Source organism: Mchenga conophoros, linkage group LG11 (assembly GCF_057382185.1).
Source record: "Mchenga conophoros isolate Kocher_MC1m ecotype Shallow Benthic linkage group LG11, M_conophoros_male_GT1.1, whole genome shotgun sequence".
Lineage (NCBI taxonomy): Eukaryota > Metazoa > Chordata > Actinopteri > Cichliformes > Cichlidae > Mchenga > Mchenga conophoros.
Genome location: NC_140536.1, coordinates 2928366 through 2946812, shown reverse-complemented (window position 1 = coordinate 2946812; position 18447 = coordinate 2928366). Strand labels below are relative to the sequence as shown.

Below are 18447 nucleotides of genomic sequence, written 5' to 3'. Positions count from 1 at the left end.
AAAAAAAAAAAAAAACACAATACAGTAATAGAAAAAACACCATACTGTAAACACAAAAAATCATGACAATTGTGCATAAGTGGGCTCATGGATCCCGCCATCTTTTGGGGTCTGGCCACAGGACCTCATCGACATCGCAAGCAGTGTCTTCTCCCGCTGGGCACCGGGGAAAATATCCTCTTGCATGTCGAAACCATCCATGGGTTGCTGTCACCTGAATGTCGCCGCAGGCCTGTTCCATTGCCTGCAGAAGAGGCATGCGGGCATGTGGTTGGCGGTCATATACACGCCATCTCCAAGCCAAAAAAAATTCCTCTATAGGGTTTAAAAATGGTGAGTAAGGGGGCAAGTATACCACTTCAAGTTGGTTGGGGTTGGAGAACCAGGCCTGGACCAGAGCAGCCCGATGGAAACTGACATGATCCCATATCACTACAAACCTGGGCTGATCTGGTCTGTTCTGTACAACTATATCATGGAGAGCATCTAGAAATGTGAGTATGTGTTGGCTATTGTATGGACCTAGTATTGCATGATGATGCAGAAGCCCTCGAACGCTTATGGCGGCACATAATGTGATGTTTCCCCCGCGCTGCCCTGGGACGTGCACAATTGCCCTTTGGCCAATTACATTACGACCCCGTCGTCTTGTTTTGCTCAGGTCGAATCCAGCTTCATCAATGAAAATGTATTCATGAGGCTGTGCAGCTCCATCCATGGCCAAGAGTCTCTGTAAAAAAAAGAGAACATATCACTGTACTACAGTGCTACACATACAGCACCCTCACCCCATCACACTGTGTAGCTCTCAGAATGGATCCATGTGGTACTGATATGGTACATATTCAGCTGCTACTGGATTTCACCAATACTGTATTGTAAATGTAAAGGACAGTTACACGTACCCGTACATATTCAGCTCGAAGTCCTTTGATCCTGTCACTGTTCCTCTCAAATGGGACTCTGTAGAGCTGCTTCATGGTGATGCTGTGTTTTCCCAAGATGCGTCTGATGGTGGTGATGCTCACATGGTTTATGTTGTTGAACACTCGCCTGTCTGCAAGTATTTGCTTTCGTAGCTGGTGGAGACGGATGGCATTGTCTGCCCTCACTATGTCCTCAACAGCAAGTTCCTGCCGTTGTGTGAACAGGCGTTGCCGTCCTCCCCCAGAAGGTCTTCGAGTCATTCTAGAAAAATACAACCACATATTGTCATCGGTTTGCTTATTTTTCTTAAATAAACAGGTGAGGGTCTAGGCTCAAACACTCCAGGACTCAGGAAATTGGGCTGTACCTTGAGAACTCTTCTGATGGTTATTGTACCTGAAACAATAGCGTGTGAAACGATTCAGACAACAGTGAGCCTGGCTACAAGGTCTCCATCAGAAACATAGTCGCAAATGTAGCATGGGCCATTTGAGATTCTCTGTTGACTAAGATTATGTCCATCGCTACCAAAGAAGACCGGAAGAGGGATGCTGCCAAATTCTTAAACACTGGAATTTTCCAAACTGTGTGTGGTCTATTGACGAAAGATGGCCCTTAATTAGGTCCTGCAAATTGCAGTATAACAATATATATTTTTAGTATTACAGAGCTACGTGCTGATCTCGTATTGTAACTTTTGTTCTCATCCTACACAGCCTGAGAAGACCATAATGTCACGATTTGCAAAGGCGACTCGTGCGGAGAGAGTGAGGAGTGGACCCAAATGGAGGCAAACAGAAAGAAGTGGTGGCTCGCTTGAAGCTGACGCTCCGGTGCGTGTCACAAATAACAACACACTGCTTCAGAAGCACTGTCCAATCCAATTTTATTCATAAAGCACTTTAAAATAGCCAGGACAGGACCAAAGCGCTGTACAGAAAATAAGTTAAAAGCAACAGAATAACAGAAAACAGCAAAACTAAATAAAACACATAATACATAAAAAATGAAAACAGCCCTATATTAAAACGAGATAAAACTGCATAGAATCAACTAAAAACAACCAAAATCAAACTAAAAACCAACATCTCTGGTGGTGTCAAAGGCCAGGGTAAAGAGGTGGGTTTTCAGGAGGACTCACCCAGCTGATGGTCTGTGCACGCCAGTGTCTTCTGCTCCATGTGAGAGGATTTCCTCTAAGGCAGGAGAAATTATCTCCACGAAAAGAAACAGACTCGACCGTCGCACAGTGGAACAAATTCTCTTCTTAAATAAAAACCAAACAGGTTGACTTTAAATGCATCACTTTTACTTTACAAGTTCATGATCAGTTCTACCCCCGGGTCAAAAATGCGTATAAGAAAACTGGCCTAATTTAATGTGATTTATAAACATAACTGTCCAGCGATTGATTGCATAAGTACACGGAGTCAGGACGTCACAGCATACCGCATAATGTTTTGTACATTATTATATGTATTTTTAATCTATTGCATTTACAAACGCCGAGGAGTCACGAGCAAAGAAAGACCACACCATGGCACATGTTTAAACAAGGAATGTTTATTGATCAAAATTATTTATTAAACAAATAAACATGGCAAGTTTTTCACCCCCCAAAGAATACATGCTCAAAGCAGCACAACGGCGGCCCAATATCAGACAGAACTGTGAACTCCACTCTGTAGACTGGCCAATCATAATGAAGCAGTTCATTTTATTTTGTAGATTCAAGCTGCTCGTCATATGTTTGGCCACCAGATGTCACCAGAGAGGACTGTGTTGAAAAGCTTTGAGTAATGAACCGTTTTTCAACACGAGCTTCAACGCTTCAGAAAGCGTTGTTTGGCCATCACTAACAGAAAGTCAGCCTTTATTGACGGCAGAACAAAACAACCAACAGGTGGAACACAGAAAATGAGCCAAAACCTGAAACACCTGGAAACGCGAGGGGACGGAGAGCAGCGGTTACACGAGGGACGCCACACAGACAGACCGACAAAGAGCCAAGGACAACGCAAGCAATAGATACACACCAGGTAAGGAGTGGAAATGCACAACAGGAGGGAGACACAGCTGGGATAAATGTGACAGGACGCAGGAAGTAAAGCAGACTATACTGACAAAGGACCAGGACTATCAAGGTAAACCAGGAAACACAGAGCTGAACTCAAGACACGTAAGCTAAAGACAATGACCCTTCCCAAGAACACAGAGGCACAGAAACAGAACAGCAGCCATAAACGTAACATAAACAGGAAACCATACCTCACTGAATAAAACTTGAACCAAAAAGACAAAACACTGAGTCGCAGACACACAACAGGGATTTCCTCTTGTTGACAGCACCCCAGCAGACAGCACAGCTCTTTTAGTAAAAACACTTGTTTATTGACAAATTGCACCATCTCACAGGTGGTGTGTGTTTTTTTCCCAAAAACAATAAATCATCATCAACACTGTTATTGGACAATTCACAATGAAACCCACATATTTGGCAATCAAAAATACAAAGAAAAATCTGGAATTTACCTTCACAATCACACACAAACACCAGTGTCACTCCCTGTGACACACCAAAGACATTTTTAAAGCACTCATCATGTCGAGGAAGAGCTGAATGCATCGTACACAAGACAGCTTTGGTTTTACAGTCCTTACTGCTGATTTCTCTGGGGCTCTGTGGTGCAAGGCGCTTTTCCTTGACATCATTCAAACGTCGCTTCTCTGTAACGTGGATTCTCTACATCTGCAGTCCCAGATTTGTAAAAGCGTTTATGGATGGGCCTAGTGTAATCCCACAGCCTCACGGTCACTTCGCTTTCCATTTGAATTCATTTTCACTTGACTTGGAAAGTTGACTGAATTGGACAGAAGATGAAATTCCACGGCAAATAAACTTTCTTGCTTTAATGCTTGTGCATTCACAGGAAAACTGCCCACACTCTGACCAAGGAGATCAACGAGGAAGAGAGGAAACAGTGAAAATACAAACCTCCTTTGTTTCTTCATAACCATGAAAAACATCATGATGTCAAGAGAAACGCAGTGCTCTGAGAACCTGACTTACAGCAGGTTTCTTAATGATGTGACAACAGGTCTTATTGATGAATGTCAGCCATGTTGAAGTTACAATGTCCAGAATATGGAATGAAAAAGAATCGTGGATTCTTGACACCGTGCTGTTTCAGGCACCTCCACGTGCAAAAACATAATTTCTTTATTTAGCCTCCTAACAGCCTCCAGGCTGGTGAAACACTGATTGTGCACTGGTGCAACATGTAGATCATTGTGTACCTGACAATACACAAACGTGAGGACGTAACCAATGTAACCAAATCCACAATGGCCTTTTATAGACTTTTGAAAACTGATTTCATTGAGTGTATCCAAAAATAGTGGTTGCTTAAAGATGAAGGGAAGTGAGAAAGTTTGTGTTTCTCTTGGCATGTCATACAGCCACACACACATAGGAGAACATCTTACTTATATTCAAAGAAAAATAAAAGCTTTTATCTGATTGGTCAGAATCTGTCTCTACACCGATCTGTTTGTTATGGTGTAACTCTACTCGAGTATCTCGAGACATATTTAGTGATGCTGTGACTCATTTCCAGTCACAGCCTCTGACACATAGGTGGGTACAGTCATGGTTGGATGAAATGAGTGTCATTGTGCAGCAGCATTTCTGCGAATGGATATCGATCTCTGCCTTTTGAAAAGCTAAATATTAAACTCGAGTGGCCTCTTAGCTGAGTGGTGTTCAAAATGTATGCAAAATAACAGTTACTGAGATGAAAGCACATGAAGGAGTCAGTGAAAGGGCCACAGCATAGATGCTGCAGAGCAGCTGGTGGGGTGAGATGACTGCAGCTCCTCCTGGTACCACATGGATCCACCACGGCAGAAGATAACATCAGGAACATTAGCAGAACTCAGATCTCGCTCTCGTAGGTGTGCATGTAGGTCTTGAGCGAGAGGATTTCAGCGTAGCTGCGGCTGGTCCTGCGGTACAGGTCCAGGCCTGTCAGGAGCTCCACGTCTCTGACCCGAGCTGTGTGCATCTTCATCAGGCTCTCCACCCAACGAGACTCCTCCTCTGAGCTCTGTGGAGGCAGTAAGGACGAGCAGCGTTAGCAGCAGACACCTCTTATTAATGGACATCAGATCGAAAATGTTTCTTTGGTTCATGTTTTGAAAGGCTGTCTTCAGTTGATCTTAAGACTTTGCACATACAAAGTTTCTTATTCACAAGAACGTGAGCGTAGTTTGGGGTCCCGGGAGAACAGTTAAAGCTCAGTAACTGTTATTATCTCCTTTCAAAGACATGTGATTAGCGCAGCTTTTCATTCAGTTTTTGGACAATGTCTTTGATTTATTGTCCCTCCAGCTAATGCTCTAAACCTCACAGATGTGGAGTTAATCAGCTGTGACGTTGGTGGGCCGTCAAACGAACCACCAATCCTTCACAGTCACATGCTTGTGGTCACTGCATCGAGATCGCTGCACAGCTCAGCAGTATCGGTGTGCACTTTTGTGTCGTTTTGAACCTTTTACCTTCATTTTGGAATATTAAAAAATGACACAATGCCATCTTGCCTATCCCAGCTACCACAGGGCAGGAGGTGCTCCAGTTTTGAAAGGTAAAATTATAGTATTTTACTAGTTTGAACTCTCGGCGAAGGCAGCCGCACTTTTTCTCCTCTCCTCTCCCTTATCTTCCTTGCTTGGCTTCTTATGTCCTTGTCTTGTGTTTTTACTTTTCCCTGGAACACTCTCTCACAGTCTGTTTCTAAACCTAAAAGAGGAATTATGGATTTGATCAACTGGTCTCTGAATGCAATTGACACCCTTTTCTCAACGAGAAGTTTGGGCTCGGGTGAGCCTGAGTGCTGAAGATATCGACCTATTCGGAACCATGGTAACAGGGTTTTTGCTGATCGGAGCTGGCTTGGCCCTGACTTATCGGAGAATGAAGAAAGCGGAACCGGCTGTTCAAACCCCCACAAGGCTGCCCGCTGGGATTGGAACGATGGGACGAGGCGTGAGTTTCTCAAAATGGGCTCATTGAGTGCAGCACGGATAAGATCTTGGAGAGGCTGACGGCTGCTGTGAATACTCAGAATAAGATCTCTGAGCGCAACACCACTGACCTCCAGGAGTACGCAGAGACTGTTACTGCCTACATCAACAAGTGTATTGAGGATGTAACAGTCACGAAAACCATAACTGTCCGGGCCAATCAAAAACCATGGATGACAGGAGAGGTCTACAGGCTGCTGAAAGCTCGGAATGTTGCCTTCAGAGTTGGAGACGAGGCAAGCCTGAGGACAGCTAGGGCCAACCTTTCCCGTGGCATCAGAGAGGCTAAGAGACAGTACTCCAGGAAAATATCTCATCACTTCAAAGACAGCAGAGACTCACGGAGCCTGTGGCGGGGCATTCAGACCATCACAGATTACAAGCCCCCACCACAGACCTGTGATAGCACTATCCCCCTGCTGAACGAGCTGAACACTTTCTTTGCTCGCTTTGAAGTCCAAAACAGCACCACTGCACAGAAGACCCCACCCCCTCCTGGTGACCAGGTGATGACTCTGTCACCGGACAGCGTGAGGAGATCCCTCAGCAGGATCAATGCACGTAAAGCTCCGGGTCCTGACAACATTCCTGGTCGTGTACTGAGAGACTGTGCAGTGGAACTCACTGATGTCTTCACAGACATCTTCAACATATCACTCATCCAGGCTGTCGTCCCCACATGTTTTAAAGCCACCACAATCATTCCGGTTCCAAAAAAGTCATCTCCCTCCTGCTTTAATGACTACCGTCCTGTTGCACTTACTCCCATCCTGATGAAGTGCTTCGAACGACTAGTCATGCAACACATCAAGACTGTCCTGCCCCCCTCCCTGGATCCCTTCCAGTTTGCCTATCGGCCCAACCGCTCAACCGATGATGCCATCTCCACTGCACTCCACTCAGCACTCACACACCTGGACAAAAAAGACTCATATGTTCGAATGCTGTTCATAGACTTCAGTTCAGCATTCAACACCATAATCCCCCAACAGCTCATTCAAAAACTGGTCCAGCTGGGGCTCAACACCTCACTGTGCAACTGGCTGTTGGATTTCCTCACCGGAAGACCTCAAGCAGTACGGGTTGGCAGTAATACATCCAGCACCATCATTTTAAACACGGGGGCCCCGCAGGGATGTGTGCTGAGCCCCCTCCTCTTCACTCTGCTGACCCATGACTGCACTCCATCATACAGCTCCAACCTCTTCATCAAGTTTGCGGACGACACAACGGTGGTGGGTCTCATTAGCAACAGGGATGAGACCGACTACAGAAGTGAGGTGAGACGCCTGGCCACGTGGTGTGCTGACAACAATCTCTCTCTGAATGTGGAGAAGACGAAGGAGATTGTTGTGGACTTCAGGAGAATGCACACCCAACATGCTCCTCTGACCATTGACGGAGCGTCTGTGGAGAGAGTGAGCAGCACCAAGTTCTTGGGTGTGCACATCACAGAGGATCTCTCCTGGACGTACAACACCACAGCACTGGCCAAGAAATCACAGCAGCGTCTCTTCTTTCTCCGCAAACTAAGAAGAGCAGGAGCTCCAGCCCCCATCATGTACACTTTCTACAGAGGCACCATCGAGAGCATCCTGTCGTGCTGCATCACTGTGTGGTTTGGAGCCTGCAATGCGTCCTGTCATAGAACCCTCCAACGCATAGTGAGAGCTGCAGAGAGGATCATTGGTGTCTCTCTCCCCTCCCTCCAGGACATTTACAGCACCCGTCTCACTAAAAAAGCCCTTTGCATAGCGGCTGATCCCACACACCCAATGCAAAGCTTCTTCAAGCTGCTGCCGTCGGGGAGGAGACTGCGGAGTCTCCAGGCCAGGACCAGCAGACTGAAGGACAGCTTCATCCATCAGGCTGTCAGGAAGCTTAACTCCCTCCCGATTCTGCCCCCTCTCCCCTCTCTCCTCCACGGTCTCACTGAACTCTGTCACACACACACAAACACACACACTCTCTGACTCACTCACTGGCCTGCACCAGTTACCAGTCACTTTGTGGAGCATTGGACTGCCATTACCTCATAAGACTTTGTTGTTACACTTTCTCTTACCGTACACTACTAAATCTCCATTTGCACTATTTGCCTATTTGCACTACTCTGCCTGGTTTACACTCAATGTCACTTACCCATTATATTGTATATTATATAGCTTTCTTGTTATATGTAAAATTGTATTTATTTAAATTTTTACTTTTTAATTATTTTACTTGCATTTTTAATCACTTTATATTTAAATATATTTAAATGTTCATTTGCTATTTATCTAGGGATTGAAGAGTAACGCAATTTCTATTCTCCGTATGTCCTGTACATGTGGCAGAATCGACAAATAAAGTTGACTTTGACTTTGAAAAAAAAAAATTGATCACATCATGGAGAAGCTCGCGGCTCTCCAACGGGAGTTTGAGAGACCAGTGTCGGACTGTAGAACTGCTTTGAAATTGATATGAGTTGTTCGCACTAAAGGAAAAACCACCATCACTTCATGGGGATACCCCTGTGGCACCAGCTGCAGTCTCAAGGCTGGAGCTGAACAACAACACCCTGATAACGACTGTGTTTAGACTGTTAGGGAATTATGTTAGGATGCTGTTCGTGGACTACAGTTCAGCATTCAACACAATAATTCCCTCTAAGCTTTTCACCAAGTTGACGGATCTTGGACTCAGCCCATCACTGTGTCAGTGGATCCTCAACTTCCTCACAGACAGACCCCAATCAGTGAGGGTGGGAAAACAAGTCTCCCCCTCCATCTCACTCAGCACTGGAGTGCCTCAGGGCTGTGTTTGAAGCCCCCTGCTGTACTCACTGTACACTTATGACTGTGTAGCCACATCCGACACCACCTCCATTGTCAAGTTTGCTGACGACACTGCTGTTGTGGGCCTGATCTCCGACAACATCGAGACGGCCTACCTGGAGGAGATTAGGAACCTGGAGACCTGGTGCCAGGAGAATAACCTCCTCCTAAACATCAGCAAGACTAAGGAGCTGATCGTGGACTTCACTACAAAGCAGGCGAGGAATTACAAACCCCTCATCATCAGTGGCACGCCAGTGGAGAGAGTGGACAGTTTCCGATACCTGGGTGTCCACATCACTCAGGACCTGTCATGGTCCTGCCACATCAACACCCTGGTTAAGAAAGCCCGTCAGCGTCTCTTCTTCCTCAGAAGACTTAGAGACTTCCATCTGCCACTGAAGGTGCTCAAGAACTTCTACTCCTGCACCATCGAGAGCGTCCTGACGGCAAACATCTGCACCTGGTTTGGGAACAGCACCAAGCAGGACAGACGAGATCTGCAAAGAGTGGTGCGCTCGGCAGAACGCATCATTCAATCAGAGCTCCCTGACCTGCTGTCCATCTACACCAAGCGGTGCAAGTCCAAAGCTAGGAAGATTATGATGGACCTCTCCCATCCCAACAATGGACTCTTCTCACTGTTGAGGTCTGGGAAGCGCTTCCGCTCCCTTAAGGCCAAAACAGAGAGAATGAGGAGGAGCTTCTTCCCCCAGGCTATTCGGGCCCTGAACCAGGTGTAGGACTGGACTCTCCCACACATCACCACACGCACCACCACACATTTCCTATAATCCTATAATTCCTATAATTTATAATCTTTATAATCTCTTCTGCTATTTGCACATTCTTTACTGTAAATTCCTAAGTTAATTTGTAAATTTTGTAGTAAACTGTAAATTGCAAATATTGTAAAACTTTTCTTCTGTCATTTAATGGTCGGGCATTGTACAGCTACAAGCATTTCACCCCCATGTCATACTGTGTATGGTTGTGTGTGACAAATAAAATTTGAATTTGATTTGAATTTGTTCTTCCCATTCTATGCATCCCCCTCCCTTCCCAAACGCCTTAGATGCTTGTTGCCTCCTGGGGGGAGGGTCCCATTTCACTACAGGGCAACCTGCACGTGGCGAATAAAGCTTTGATTGATTGATTGATTGATTGATTGAATACTTCTTCCTAAACTTGCTGGCTGATACTCCACCCTCTAGCCCTCCAAATATGGAGATGTGTTAAGGACCCTCTACAGCTCTGTTCAGCTCTCCTAGAATAACTTTCTGTCTCCTGGAATATCCTCCATGCTCTTGACACTGTCCTTGGAGACACAGCAAAGCTTATTGGTAATAGCACTTATTGCTGTGCTGTGCAATACTGGAGGACTAACTGTACAGCCTCTTTGCGGTCTGATGGACGGATTTCCTGAAAGACTGTCTGTAAAAAATAAGAATATAAGTGCAGGAAGTGTGTTTGCAAGAACACCCACGCATTAGAGCGTTCCAATTCCCCTGTTGGACTGAAGCTGAGTATGTATTTATCAGTGCTGTTTCTTTATGCAAAAGCAGCTTTAGGAGCAACCTGGTGTGGCTGCAGCTCAGCTGTGTGGTTTTTTTAATTTATTTGTTTGGTGCGGGAAACATTTTTCATGTTATGTTAGCAAGATTGCTCTGCTGTGGATGAGGAAAAGGAAAAGAGCAGAAGGAAAACGTAAACGTGACCATCCGTACGTTGCAGCTCTCATCATTGGTGGGTCTGTGCGGCAGGATGAAGGTGGCGCTGTTGAGCGGTCCGTTACACGAGTCTGTAGCTTGTGTGAAGTCTAAGCAGCTGGTCAGGACCACAAAGTAGTGAGTGGGGATTGGGATTGTACCACTTATATACCTGCAAGAGAAGATCAAGGTCAGGAAGCTATTCCACACACTTTCCGAACATTAGCACTGTCCACAGTTAAAAATATACATGGAGTAAGGAGGTTTAACAGAAACGTGGAAATATTAAGTGTGCCTACTCTCGTATCTTCTCAGCTGAGTCTCTGACACCGTCATAGTTGTAGTCAAATATGGGTCCAGTCAGTACATTCACTCCATTTCTCTCAGTGGCGTATTTCTTCACCAGCACTCTCTGGAAATAACCCCATATCTCTGAGAGAGGGAGAGAGATGATGGTGGTGGACTAAAAGCATAAAACAGAGTTCACTAAAGCTGAGGTAAAGACTTACTCTTGAATGCAGGATACATGGGAACAGTGTTGGTGATGAGGACAGCATCGGATTTTTTGTCTAGATTTGACGACAGTTCTGTCAGCAAGGACAAAAACAGGATTAATGTGGTAAATAAAGTCATGGAATACGATCAAGTGTGGGAAAAAAGAATAATAATATGATTGTAGTATTATTGTAGGAATACGAATCCAGTAAAACCTTCACCAGACATGCTGTGTTAACTCTGCTGCGGGGGCTCACTTACGTGGTGGGTACAGAAAGGCGTACGTGATGTGTTTATCTGCTCTGTAGTTGGTACATGATTGGCTGTAAGCTGGAGGGACTCTGGAATCAGGTCTCACACAGTTGGACAGAGCTTCAGGCAGAGGAGACACTTCTACCTGGAAGACCAGCAGAATACAAAGTTCTGTTAAACATATCGTGGATTTGTTTCAAAGACCAGAGAAAGAAAAATGGCACAGAAAAGATACAGTCAGCAGGCATTCAGGTGAGACAGGTGACACTGTCCAGCACCTGCACGTTTCCTGCTGTGCAGGAGGTTCATAGCATCCTTCGCTGTTTAAAGATACTTAATATAACTGCAGTGATGGAGCTCAGGGCTGAATGTGAGGACAACCGGTGTGTAACAAAGGATTGACTGTATCCTGCAAAACGTGGCTGTGTGAGACCCGGCTGTCTGTCAAAGAGTTGTCAAGTGAACAACAGTTGTAGTTAGATGAGTGAAAATGGAAATGAATGGAAATAAAACAAAATCTTTTCATGGATTTTTAAGCTGTCTTCGAACTAAGAAGCTAACTTTAAACAAACTCAGGGCGAGTAAGAAGCCTTGAAACTGACAAAATAAGAACGACAGCCGTTATTATTTCAGCCTTTTATCACATTATTACAACAACGTTGGCTCACAGTGAAACCAGAAGCAGCAAAAGATGCAAATTTTCCAAATGTCTTTGATCCAGGTGCACAACCAGACTCATGAGAAATATTGGTGAAAGTCACCAAGAATGAATGTCATCCAGTTTTTGACAAAATGCTGTTAGTACAAGCTGTTTTGTTCTGAAGACAGCCTTTCAGGCATAAAGATTGCTGTTTGGTGTCTGGATCGTAGCTGGAGACCAGTAACCACTAAATCATCAGCATGGTAATCGGAGATTAAGATCTCACACAGGAGTTGGTGTTTTCTCTGTCTGAATGTTAAATGCACTGCCTCTACTCTGCTCTATACAACTTGCATCCATTCACACAAGCAGTGCTTTCCATCTAACGTTCACAGTCCGACGGATGCATCAGAGAGCTTCCTGGGTTAGTGTGTTGGCATGAAGACTGGAGCAGCAAAGGATTGAACCACCAGCATCCTGATCAGTAGATGAGCAGCTCTACCTCCTAAGCTACAGCCCCCCTAAACTAAAGCCTGTTGTGAAATCAGTGACATGACGGCACTCAGAAGAGGTTTCCCCAATAGTAGCAATGGTGCTGGAAGCAGGAGATGAACTTATAGAAAAAATTCTGAAACATCAAATATCTGCTAAACAGTTAACTACACCTAAGCACTTGTACTTCCAACAACTGAAAGACAGAGAGGACGGAGAGAGCAGTACCTGTCTGCTGGCAGTGTACGATGTCCAGACGGGCATGGACAGAGTTTCACTGTAGCCACTGATGTAGTCGCTGTGGTGCAGGATGCAGTATTTGGTACGGAAGAGGACAGCAGGCCGACCGAACGGCAGGTTCCTGCTGTCTATGAGAGGAAGAGCGCAGACAAGCAGGAATGTAGCAAAAGACATTTACAGATCGATGCATTAAAACGACGACTGAGCGTTCATGACAGAATGATGAAGAAATTTCAAATAAAACAAGACGAGCTACAAATCCAAACTTTCACTGCAACTACGCTTAGTTTTATCTGCTGGGACTGAAAGGAAAAGTCACTTATTAATGACATTTTCAGTAGGAGCGTTAAAGACTGACCATCCATAGCTTGCCTCAGTCGCTGGTTTAGCTCCTCCACTTTGTTCTGTAAGAGACAGAGCCAGAGTGACTCCAGGTTATAGCCTCGTACAAGGGCCACTTTCAAACTTCTCTGGCCCCTACTTTTTACACGCAACTGCAAAAAGATCGGAGATTGAAACAATCTCTTGCCAGAGATCTACATGGGAATCACAAAGACAGCATAAAGTGAGACAGTGCAGGGCAGAGCTGGGTCTAATTCACCTCAATACAGCAACTACACACACAATATCTGCACTAAGAAGGCTGTTAAACTCTAAAATTGTCAATAAACTATTGATTTTGACGAGGTGAACCGACCCCAGCTCTGCAGCAGAAAGCAAAGAAGCATCAAGGTTATTTAGGCTTAAAAGAAAACAGCAATTGCACATTAAGAAACTTTTTTTTTACAAGTAAAAAAGGCACAAACAATCAAATCCTCCTGAATGACAGACCCATGCAGATGAATCTTTTTACACTGTGTAAAATGAAGTTAAACTGCAAAAAAGCAAAACTTCTGCAACAAAAAGCCCTTCAGTCATCTGCTATGGTATAGATCAGCTGATAGCACATCTGACCAATCACACACACTGCTCTGCACAACAAGACGAGCAGCTGACCCCAGTTATGGTTAATAAATCCTGCTGGGTACAGGCAAGGAAACATGGATCTGGGGTCTTACTTTTCATACCAGGTTTATGCTACAGCTGATTTCTTACTCTCCGTTTGCACGATGACTGAGGAGTTTTAATCTGAGGACGACGTCAACACTAAGTGCCCCAGCCCACACCACTGATCGTATAATGTCCAAATGTGTGATTTTGTTGCAATTGGGATCAAAAACAAACCAACACAAAAATTAATTTCTTATTTTATTGTCAAAAAACAACCTTGGGTCAGGGTAGAGTAGCCAGGGAACTTTAAGGGTGTTACAAATAAGGTCCGAGGGCCAGAAACCAACGATTCAATTCAATTTTATTTATATAGCGCCAAATCACAACATAAGTCGCCTCAAGGCGCTTCATAGATACAGAGAAAAACCCACCAATCACATGACCCCCTATGAGCAAGCACTTTGGCGACAGTGGGAAGGAAAAACTCCCTTTTAACAGGAAGAAACCTCCAGCAGAACCAGGCTCAGGGAGGGGCGGGGCCATCTGCTGCGACAGATAAACAATAAAATCTATCTACAAAAGTAATTACCATACAATTTCTTTTTTGTTTTTATGGGGGGGGGGGGGGGGGGGGTGTTACCAAATCTCAGGGATTAACTGGAGATAAAGTATCTGAATTTCAGGAGCTGGACCACGCCTCCAAACACGCCTCCTTCTGGTCCTCATCTACACATGTTCCCCCAGCTCCACAAGCTGTTCGCTCTCGTTTATGTGCCCCACCCTCCCTCCCCTTTTTAATTCTTTAACTTCTTCATTTCTGTTGTAGTCCATGAGGATCTGCCAGGCCCGGGAGCTGCCACCAGTCCCCTTCGAGGTCTTCCCCAAACCACAGCTCATGTCCAAGCCATTCAGCTTTATCTACTAAAACGGTGTCAAACCTCAAATAAGGACGTGGGGCCAGTGAGTGAAATATGTTGGTCAACTTCTGTGCACTAACAGAAAGTTTCACCGCACCAGTACAGATAAACTGGGCTCTACGTCACCTTCAATGTTAAAGGGTTGTAGTTCTTGTCCTCGTAGTTCTAATATGTTTCGTATAAAGAGCATCTGTGCTGACACCTCCGATGGGCCAAAAAAGTGTTACTGACTTGAATACATACTTGATAAAAACTTTCTTGCATTCCTTAAAGAACTCATAAAACAATCAGACACAAAGACACGCTGATGTCTCAGCTGAGCGCTTCAGCCTACAGTTACCATGTTCTTGCAGCCTCTCTGCATCCCTGCACCTCCTTTCACGCTTTATTCAATTTCATGAGCTTCGTATCTCTGGGCACCGATGCCTGCTTTCTTCTGTGAGCAGCTCTTGTTGCTGCTCTTCCTTCCTCTAGATTTCATGTTTGTACATGGAGGGAGAGGTGCCAGAACAAAGCCGTATTACTAAATATGCCTGAACTCTGGTGTCCTGATATTTCCTGGTTGACCTTGGGCAGTCAAAAGCTACTCCTTGCCTCCTGCGGCTCGTGGCCTCAGTGGGTCCGGTTTGTTCCGGCCCAGGTCGACCTCTTAGGGTCTTTGTTATGTTGCTGTGGATATATTGCAGTGTGGACAGTGTCTGTGTGAACACAGAATTTATATTTGTCATCCCACTCTAAATGCTGGCTGCATTTAGTTTCAAGTGATGATCCTGTTATTAGCACGGGAAATAAAGTCTAGTGTTTCAGGGTACCTGTCAGGAGGATGGTTCAGAACCCTAAAGAACTTGTTCTTCTCTGGATTCAGTCTGGTGTCTCGTGACATCGCAGGCTCACTTCCATGATGTCAGGGCCCTTTCAGGCTCTCTGTAATCTCTCACAGCACCTTGTTCTGGATGTTTGCTGTTCTTTTCTCTGTGTGTGTGTTTATACAGCACACGTTTAATGCTGATCTCTCTTTCATGGTGTATCTTCTGTGCTGTCTCCCTCCTCTCACCCCCAACCGGTCGCAGCAGATGGCCCCGCCCCTCCCTGAGCCTGGTTCTGCTGGAGGTTTCTTCCTGTTAAAAGGGAGTTTTTCCTTCCTACTGTCGCCAAAGAGCTTGCTCATAGGGAGTCTTCTGGTTGTGTGGGGCTTCTCTGTATTATAGTAGGGTTTTTAGCCTAAAATATAAAGCACCTTGGGGACTGCTGCTGTCATATGGCACCTTATAAAAAAAATTTAATTAAGTAAATAAGCTGACCAGATGGATCCTTTTGTGGGATTTAAAAGTCAAGCGAATGTTTGGCATCTGGCCAGTCATACATGCAGGTTAGTCATACTTTGTAAGGGGCTAATTTGGCCTATGGAAACAATTTTAGAGTCAACTCTTTTAGGCCAAAAGTGAAGAAGAGGGAGTTTTAAAAAGAGGCACTGAGGTCACTTCAAAAACTGCTGATCTCATGGGATTTTCCTGGACAACCATCTTTAGAGTTTGGCCCAAAAAAGGAGAAAATATCCAGTTAGTATGAGTTCTGTCAGTGAACATGGTGTGCTGATGACAGAGGAGAAAGCCCAGACTGTGGGGTGCTACTCCTGTGAGTCTCAGAAATTGAGACTGCAATTCATACAAGCACCAAATTGAGCAGCAGAAGATGGGAGGAATTTTGCCAAGTGTGACAATATGGATGTACAGCCAAGAATGTTGCTGCATGTGCTGAACATATGATTGAGTTGAGAAATTAAAAAAAAAGACAAAAAAATAGACTAGAAGAGGTTTAGAAAAATAGAAGAACAGAATTCCCTTCAGGGACTGACAGGAAGTTGGGCTCAGGTCTGCCTCTGAGTCATCGTGGCTGACCTTTTCATCGCAGCTGCACCCCAAGCTGTCTGTTCCTGCAGGTACAACACCAGACGCTGTTGGTCTGGAGACCTCCTCTGCCATGGTGGGTCTGTACGGGGGGGTTCTTAGCAGGTGGTTCAGACTGCCGTGAGTTCCATTATTAGGGGCCGGTTTCAAACCTAGAAGATCTAAGAATGGGACAAATGTGACTGAAATCAGACTAAAGACGTCACACACGTAAACATCAGCTAACGCATTCTTATTGTGGAAAAATATCAGATATCAAAACACACCCAGACACCTGAACACAGAAATGCAGATGGAAAAAAAGGGACTCCTCACCACACATTACGTTATAAAGCTCGATGTTTTCAAAGGCTGGAACTTTAGTCTTGAACTTAAACGTGGGCCCATAGCCAACGAAAATAGTCTGGAAGCAAAAGTTCATCACACGGGTTAGTTTGTTACAACAAATGCAAGAAAATGTTTGATATATCTGAAGTTTTTAACAAGAGTTTAAAAAAAGGCTATTCTACATTTGCATACATTTCATTACATAGATAAAGACAGTTGCCTTATATTGTGGGAAGAATCTCTGGGCTTTTTCCTCAGAAATCTCAAGAATATTTAATTGTTTTTTATAAATTAGTTCCCTGTCTTCTACTTATTATTATTCCTTCTTACATTTCATGTATTTAAGAAGACGATTAAAGTTCCTGTAATGTTTATGAAATGTGCACATACTGTCTTTTTGTTTGTTTGCTTCCAGCTTGGATTCAGACACCTTCTCAGTTGTTGGTAATTAGGTTAATTAGCAGTTAGTTGTAGTTAGGGTTGGATCAGGTGCCCCTCAATCCTCACTTATTTACACTGCATTAGGCCTGTGCTGTTGGGGGGTTCCCATGATGCATTGAGCATTTCTTCTTCACTCACTTTGTGTTTACACACTGCGGCTCTCTTCCACAGGAAGTCTTTCTCCTGTCTTCCTCCCCTCATCCCTGACCAGTACGGCACGTGTCTGCACCCCCCCGGTTCTGCTGGAGGTTTTATCCTGTTAAAGGGGCGTTTTTTCTTCCCACTGTTGCCTATGCAACAACTTGCTCATAGGGGGTCATTTTCTCTGTATTATTGGAGGGTCTTTACCTTATAACAATATTTATAAATGTTGAAATTGAATGTTTAGACAGTCTGAGCTTTAACCTCCTGAGACCCGAACTCTTCCACGGCATACATTTTTAATTTCTCTTTGATATTTGGGCTGATTGGGACCTGATCAATGTAAAAACAAAGAATTACCAGATTTTTTTTTTTACCTGATTTTTGTTTCTAATAAAAATGAGATCCACATATGAGGATATTCGTTTAAAATTTTGGTATAACAGTGGCAGTATAATGTCCTCGTAAGTGAGTATCAGGCCCTTGTAGAGCAAAATTTAGTATTTTGGTCTAAATAACCCAAAATGTGACGTCCACATATGTGGACGCCAGGTCCGAGGAGGTTAATACCGGTTTCAGTGTGTAACCGTGTGCACAGTGCGTGTACGCTGTTCCTAGCTGATGTTTTAGAAAGCTGAGCTGGTATTGTGAATACAAAGGGAATCTTGTAAACAGATACCTGCATGCTGTTGATCTTATTGTCATATCCATGATCTCCAGCAAAGCCACAGTGCCTCCTGCCTTCAAGGACCTTCCTGTAATGACAGAGGTATCTTCTCTCATTCGTAACCAAGAGGACAGTGACGAACTTTGTTTCTACCATCAGTGTTGCTAAGGTTGGCAACAAAGAAGCCAAACTGTGTGACAGATATATAAAAATGCTTATTGTTTTTCTAATAATGTCACCTTCTGCTGACATTGATAAATGGACTGATTCTTCTATAGCGCTTCTCTACTCTCCCAGAGTACTCAAAGTGCTCTATACAACATGCCACATTCACTTTCTCTACACTTAGTGTTTTCTAACTACATGCAAACTCTGATGGATGCATCAGAAAGCAACTTGAGGTT

General features: G+C 44.4%; 1 protein-coding gene across 4 annotated transcripts in view; it reads right to left on the bottom strand.

The window, feature by feature from the left end:
- Positions 1-2470: 2470 nt before the first annotated feature.
- enpp2 (ectonucleotide pyrophosphatase/phosphodiesterase 2) overlaps positions 2471-18447 on the bottom strand; it is an 88854-nt gene continuing 72877 nt past the window's right edge. The window contains exons 16-25 of one of the 4 annotated variants that reach the window (XM_085290534.1): positions 18056-18131; positions 16783-16870; positions 16459-16628; positions 13012-13147; positions 12642-12781; positions 11291-11426; positions 11044-11121; positions 10834-10966; positions 10544-10706; positions 2471-5033 (exon numbers count right to left, since the gene is read on the bottom strand). In XM_085290534.1, coding sequence (XP_085146660.1) covers positions 4863-5033; positions 10544-10706; positions 10834-10966; positions 11044-11121; positions 11291-11426; positions 12642-12781; positions 13012-13147; positions 16459-16628; positions 16783-16870; positions 18056-18131 — 1291 coding nt within the window. In that variant the 3' untranslated portion in view covers positions 2471-4862. The remainder of the gene's footprint in view (positions 5034-10543; positions 10707-10833; positions 10967-11043; positions 11122-11290; positions 11427-12641; positions 12782-13011; positions 13148-16458; positions 16629-16782; positions 16871-18055; positions 18132-18447) is intronic. The other 3 variants (XM_085290535.1, XM_085290536.1, XM_085290537.1) reach the window with 3 other exon arrangements.